At 45.7% G+C, this 7,488-nt stretch overlaps 1 protein-coding gene across 1 annotated transcript in view; it reads right to left on the bottom strand.

Annotated features, from left to right (window-relative positions):
• Positions 1–498: 498 nt before the first annotated feature.
• Positions 499–7,488, bottom strand: part of PRR13 (proline rich 13) — a 30,833-nt gene continuing 23,843 nt past the window's right edge. The window contains exon 4 of the mRNA XM_066584248.1: positions 499–808. Coding sequence (XP_066440345.1) covers positions 773–808 — 36 coding nt within the window. The 3' untranslated portion in view covers positions 499–772. The remainder of the gene's footprint in view (positions 809–7,488) is intronic.

The following is a 7,488-nucleotide window of genomic DNA, read 5'->3' as shown; positions in this document are numbered from 1 at the left end:
TCTCCTGCAATTACCTGTGCAGGCCACTACACAGGAGTCAAAGCAATCTGCTTCCACTCCGATGCGTTGCAGTGTACATCCAAACAGCTGAGCCGCTGGTGGACCCGAGCCGATTACGGAGCTATCCTGATGATTCGTCATCAATAGAAATTGCACGGAAAGCCTTTTTAAATCCATGTTCCGCATCAATGCCCTCTCCTCGAACACTTGGCAAGGCCAAGTTAATCAACACACTAGTTTTTATCCTCATTATAACTTGGACCATTTAGCTCTTCATTGAAACTTTTTCCTTTTTCATTACAAATGATATCAAAGTGTAATTGAGACACTTAAAATAATCATCTATGATCACAGCACCGAATGAGCCTCCTCCGATTGTCAGACAGTGTCGAAAATTGCCATCCATGCTTTAGTCAAACATAACAATAAGTTAAATGAGCACCAAACTTTACAAAAAGGGACTACTGCCAGATTTAAATTGATAATAAATGTCAATCATATAGTAAATTAAAACTTTATTTTCAGAAGCAAGTTTTGGAATTAAGTCCTTCTCCTGTTACAAGGATAATGCATATGACAGCAGGAATGTATGGCATCGCTCTCGCAGCGTAATGACCGCACCGCACCGCAGGAATAATTACATTCATACAAGAGAACCCAAAAAAGTAGACACTTGGCTCTGCAGCAGGCTCATCCTCCGTGGAAATTTGTACATGCTACACTTTAGTGCAGGAGATTAACCCGAGGATTTTTCATTCTTTGGGAATATGTTTTAGTCGCTGCTGGAGGACGAGGAAGACGAAGATCTCTGCAGAAACAAAACAGAAGGATAATGGTCAACATTATACAAAGCAGTTTTGCTATAGAATGAAAAATGTGTCGTCCCTTAAAAAAGGGGTCTTCTGCCCTTTTTTTCACTGAAAGCCTATCCCTCCGGATAGGCCACCAATAGTTGATGGATGGGGAACCACAGCTCGGAATGACCCATCTATCAGCCGATTGTCTGGGCCGCTATTAGTGCAGCAGGTTGAATGTTGTCATCAATAGTCAGCAAAGGAAGTGTGGGCACTGGCTTCACTCCCATTGAAATCAATTGGGAGAGCCACGCCGCTACTGCACTTCCCGCTTCTCTCCTGGACACGTCGTCACATCAAGTCCTGACTAGGAGAGAAACAGGAAGTGGCGTAGCAGCGCTCCCATTGATTTCAATGGGCGCCCACACTTCATCCGCTGTATGCTAATTGAAACATCTGGCCCACTGTACTTTACAACAGGCTGGGCGATCAGTTGATGGACGCTCCGAAATATTAGACTCCTAATCTATCAACCACTGATCCTATTCAGAGGATAGGTCACCAATGGAAAAGAGGGCAGGCAACTCCTTTAACTTTATGCCATATGTTGCAAAAAAGGGTATTTGTACTTCTACCTTTGATAGGCCATAAATGAAACCACCACAAAAGAGGGTGGAAGGAAGAAATAAATAAATAAATAAATAAATAAAAATCAGGCTACTAATCCCCATTCATTAAAGAGAAAAAAAAAAGAAGAAAAAATTCTTAGCACTTAAGTGTTCCCAGCAGTTGGAAGCTTGCCAGTTACTTATGCCAAATCAATCTATCCTGTTGTGCAGGCACACTCGTTTATGGGAAGCATGGCGGTTTAATGTCTGTAGCTTTTATTTCTGCACTGGGGTCTGGAGTTCAAATTTGACCGGGGCAACATGTGCATGGAGCGTGCTCCCCCTATACTAGCCTGAGGTTCGCTCACATGCAAAGTTTTCCTTCCTATGAAAATGACTCTAGTGCGCGTCCAGAAGAGAAAAGCGAATTAGCCTGAGAACAGAGACTGATTTTAAGTACATTGATACAGAATTCAGCGGTTCCTTGACATAATATATTAATTGGTTCTAGGACAATCATTAATGGTTTCAAATAACGTATGTTGAAATCATAACTCTATAGAAGAATGGTAATTGGCTCCGAAGCCCCAAAAGTGTCAACCAAAAGGAATATGAAATCAAAGAAAATTAAGCAGCAATTAGGAGAATCATCCCAAGGCTGTGGCGCTCCATGACAGCATCCGGTACAGACAACCATATGAGCCCCCCTCACCTGGTGTGCATAGGAGCCGCTCCTCATGGCACAGCTAAAGAGCAGTACAGAACATGTAGTACCGCACTGTACTAAAGGTGCTACGAGACAGCTAATCAGTGCATGAACTTTAGTAATACAGACGTTTTGCCAGGGAAATGGCGACTGGCTGGATCTCCCAGTGCATCTGACTCAAATTTGGACGGACTGTGACATTTTAAGTTAAATCTAGTTTCAAATTACAGTGACTTGGGAAAGGCCATTGTGTGTTGAAAATACTCTATTCTAAGGCCATTGTAACATGAAGGATGACAATAAACTGGTGCTTTATATGTTTCTGAGCAAAATTGGCTTCCCAGAGGTAAAGGGGCTATATTAAAATTACTTGTGGTCAACAATTTTGGCACTTCTGAGTAGTAAGCACATCATGTAAAAGATCTCCTAAAATGAAGTACTTGAAATTTCTTGGATATATGTAAATTTGTATGATACAGAAAAGCACAAGACACAAAAATAAAAAAAAGGATACAAAATTGAAAACAGTTGCAGGACATGATTAATGCACGGAGAACAAAAGTCAGACCAACTGTTTTGAGGAAACAGACCGCGAGGCTGACAGCTGAGACAGTGCAATCAGCTGTTATCAGCGCTCCCCGGGCAGAACACAGCATGCGGTCCCTCTTATCAGCTGTTCTGCTGAATGATGGATTTCTTGCCAAACGAAAGATTGGCACATTTACACTCAACGATTATCGCTCAAAAGATGGCTTCAATTAGCTTTAAACATTACTTTAATTAGCCTTTGAATAGTAGCTTTGATACTTAAAAAGGCCAGTTTTATTCCTAGCTCCTTGTTCACAAGAGCTGTCTGAGCAGACAAAAGCCATTTTAACCAAGCACAAGCAGCCTCAAAGAGTACAAGACCATCTTCAAAGACCTTGGTATCTCAGTTTGAATAGTTCTAAAAGTACAAGAAGTTTGCTACTCATGGAGAGTCGAGAACCTTCCAGGGTGTGCTGGAAAGAGTAACATTGATGAGAACCAGAAGAAAGCTGGTCCTAAGTGTGCCAAAGAAACCACGTAGAACATCCAAAGAACTTCAGACCAACCTGGAGACATCTAGAGTGATCATTGGAACACGTACTATACACTACACACTGAACACAACAGGGCTCTGTGTGCGAAGGCCAAGGAAGACCGCACTGCTTAAAGAAAGCCATGAAAAAATAACAACTGAACCTTGCCAAAAGTTACATATAGAAACTGTTCTATGGACAGATGAAGCCAAAACTAGCGCTCCCTGCACTGCATGCCAACATGATAATAATAATAATAATCTTTATTTGTATAGCGCCAACATATTCCGCAGCGCTTACATAGACAGGGGGAATACAGAAAGACAAAAGTACAAAAAATTACAGAACCACGGTTACATAGTAATCAGTTGGTGGAAACAATAGGGAAGGGTCCTGCTCCAACGAGCTTACATACTACAAGTAATGGGGGGATACAAAAGGTAAAGGGGCTGAAGATGTGCACTGTATGGCGAGGTGGAGAGTGAGGGATTCTATACACAAACAATGGTCAGATGTTTGGCCATGTGACGGCAGAATAAGTATGACTGCAGGAGCGGTTTATGATGGTTAGCAGGGATTGCAGTCAGTAGGTCAGGGAGCATGTTATCAGGCGGAGTACAGAGGGGTTTGTTTAGGGTATGCGGTATGCCTCCCTGAAAAGGTGCGTTTTTAGAGCACGCCTGAAGTTTGAGTCCTGGATTGCCCGGGTATCCTTTGGTAATGCGTTCCAGAGGACCGGTGCTGCTCTGGAGAAATCTTGGAGGCGGGAGTGAGAAGTTCGAATTAGAGGGGTGTGCAGTCTAGTTTCGTTTGCCGAGCGGAGGGCCCAGGCTGGGTGATGGATTGTGATGAGGGAGGCAATATAGGGGGGCGCTGCACTGTGGAGGGCTTTGTGGATTAGGGTAGTAAGTTTAAATTGAATTCTGTATTTAACGGGCAGCCAGTGCAGTGACCGGCACAGGGCAGAGTGTTCGAGTAGCGGCTGGACAGGAATATGAGCCGGGCTGCAGCATTCAGGATGGATTGGAGAGGGAAGAGTCTGGTGCAGGGGAGGCCGATCAGCACCGAGTTGCAATAATCGAGTCGTGAGTGGATGAGGGCAACAACAAGTGTGGATGAGGGCAACAACATGATGTTTATAGATGGCAAAACAAAGCCTATAAAGAAAAACCCAACTACAGTGACACATGGTGGAGGATGAAAAATGCTCTAGGGCTGCTTTGGTGACTCTGGGACAGTAGGCCTTGTATATGGTACAGCAGGGGTGCCCAACCTTTTGGCATCTTTGAGCCACATTGTGTATTTAATGTGCGGCGTAAGGCCTCATATCCACGGGGAAATTCGGGCCTGCACGGATTCTCAATGCAAAATCCCGCAGTGGGTCCCACCTTTCCAGCAGACATGAGGCCTCAAAAAGAAAAAAAAAAAAAGATATTTACCTCTCCGGATGCTGAGGGTCTTCCTTCCATCGTGGCCAGATCTTTTTTTTTTCCCTCGGCCCGGCAGATGTGCGCATACGCAATATATATATATATTTTTTTTCTTCTTGAAACCCCTGCTTTCCCGCAGTCCCGCGACACAGCACAAATACAGCTGCGGGTGTGCCACGGGACCGGACGGCTCCCTTACGCTTCAATGGAAGCCACGGAAAACCCGCACAAAATGGAGCATGCTGCAGGTGCTTTCCCGCATGTGCAATCCGCACGCCATGGAAAAATGACATCCGCGGGTATTTCATTACCTGCGGGTGTCCAATGATTCCCTATGGGCGTGGATCATGCGTACGGGACACCCACACAGATTTCTTAAATCCATTTTGCCCATGGACATTGGGCCTAAGGGCTAATGCCCACAGCCGGATTTCTGCCGCGTTGTACGCTGGCGGATATCCATGGCGTTGCCCCGCAGCTATTAGGTTCTATTGAACCTAATAGATCAATGTTCATGCTGCGGAATTCCACCACGGAATTCCGCAGAGTGAAATAAACCGCGGCATGTTCTAAATGCCGCGGGAATACACTCATCCGACTTCCATTGTAGTCAATGGAAGCCGGCCGTTATGCTATACTTCCACTGTAGCACAGCGGGAGTATCATGTGAATACATCACTACCAGTGCGTCATGCACTGTACTGCGCATGCGCACCAGCCCTCCATGCGGGGCGCGTACGAAGAATCCGGAGTTGTATGAGGGGGTGGGGCGCCGTGGTGGACTCCGCTGCGATATTATGCTGGCGGAGTCAGTCACAGTCGTGGGCATGAGCCCTAAGACAACTGTTCTCCAAAACACCAAAAAAACTGATAAGGAAAACAAACAAAAAAGAAAAAAAGTCTGTGCATTATTCAGAGCCAATCAGAGTAATCTCTTGCTGGAGGCGGGGATTTCAATTCCCATCACTAGTAATAGATGCTTTGTCGGCGATGACAAGCGCCAGGCAGCCTGCACGGAGGTCCGGAGAGCAGGCACCAGCTAGGAGAGTATTTTTTTTTTTTAAAGGTAGTACAGCTAGCGCTTGCGTTTAGCGCTGCCAAAAACGTGCTACCAAGTTGTGCCATGTTTTCAGCAGCGCTAAAACCGCTGCCCATTCATTTCAATGGGCGACACAGGGCTGAAAACGGCCAAAGATAGAACATACATCGCTGTCAAAGCGCAACATGGAAGATGCTGCGTTTTGACGCTTGTGTGAACAGCCCCATTGAAATGAATGGGAGCATTTTACAGTGTTTAGCGCAGAGCTGAAAAGGCAGCGCTAAACACTGTACAAGAACGTCTGTGTGAGGGAGGTCTAAGTTATTACGTCATTGAGGTTTTAAAATATATATATTATTTTTATATATAAAAGTAGAAGAAAAAAAAGAGGGCAACAAAACTAATCCCACCAAACAACCCCATCGTCCGCCACCGTGCCCCCCAAACAACCCCAATCGTCCGCCACCGTGCCCCCCAAACAACCCCCATCGTCCTCAACCGTGCCCCCCAAACAACCCCATCGTCCGCCACCGTGCCCCCCAAACAACCCCAATCGTCCGCCACCGTGCCCCCCAAACAACCCCCATCGTCCTCAACCGTGCCCCCCAAACAACCCCCATCGTCCTCCACCGTGCCCCCCAAACAACCCCCATCGTCCTCCACTGTGCCCCCAAACAACCCCGCTACCATCAAGCCACATGGGCTCCAGACTGGAGTCAGTGCCCGCTTCTGCATGCAAGTAGATGAAGATAAAAGAAGAGCTGGACATCTTCCACCAGCAGGGCAGAACCTATTCAGTAAAAACACTGGAAGAGGCATACCAAGCTGTGGAGACTGCGCAAATTCCAATACCAACAACTTCCATCCCGAGGGCTCTACCTCCACGTCCCAGACGAACCTGGTCTGTGACCAGCTCAACTAGAAGAAGAAATAGAGCAATCCCAGCCCATGCTCAGACCCAAACAGATAGGAGTACTTGAACTGAGCAGAGTTGGGAGAAGACCCCCACAGGTCACTTGACTCGGGTAACCCTGAACCAGACTTTAGGTTATAAAAATCAGGTTTGCGTTAAGTATTGTCCCGCTTTCTGTGGACACTGCTCCCGGGGTTGCCACCACACATATGCCGCCCAAGGCCGCTGCACGGCCGTCCATTTTTGAATACAATATTTAATTGGGCGCTCTTGTGGGGAAAACCAAGGACCAGGAAGCTCCATTACCATGTTAGAAGTGTTCCGTGGGGACAGACGTGAAATAAGGTCATAACCTATTTGGGAGGGATTTTTAACCTTTTTCCTGGTTACATGTATCTAAGCCTCAAAGTTGACATAAACAAGAGGCCAGTGCAGGTCTGGCCTGGCTACAGGTTGTTGCACTTAAAGGACTGCTGAACACTATTCAATGGGGAATGTCTTCAGTCACCGTCAGTAAGTTTTTAGAACCCACCTTACTGTTCCAAGTTACTTGTTTAGAATGTACCTAAATCTCAGGTTTTTGTTTGATCTCCATTTAGTTAGGTCGTCAATAGAGTCCACTTTAATGTATTGCTCCAATGATATGATATTGTATCATGGTTTACTAGAAGAAGTTCAACCGCACCTCTTACCCCCTTGCTCATGGTTCACATTATCACCTCCATTCTAACAACCAGATTGAACCATCTTCTCCCATCTCTGATCCACAAGTTGGCTTCATACCAGCAAGACAAGCCCCAGACAACGTAAGGAAGGTCTTAAATATTATAGATTCTACAACAAAATCCCAAATGACTCTCCTGGCACTAGACCTAGTAAAGGCCTTCGATACATTGTCATGGAGCTACACATTATTGGTTTTACGGCATATTGGGAT

The sequence above is a fragment of the Eleutherodactylus coqui genome, chromosome 1 (assembly GCF_035609145.1).
Source record: "Eleutherodactylus coqui strain aEleCoq1 chromosome 1, aEleCoq1.hap1, whole genome shotgun sequence".
NCBI classification, from domain to species: domain Eukaryota; kingdom Metazoa; phylum Chordata; class Amphibia; order Anura; family Eleutherodactylidae; genus Eleutherodactylus; species Eleutherodactylus coqui.
This window is presented reverse-complemented; position numbering and strand designations above follow the sequence as displayed.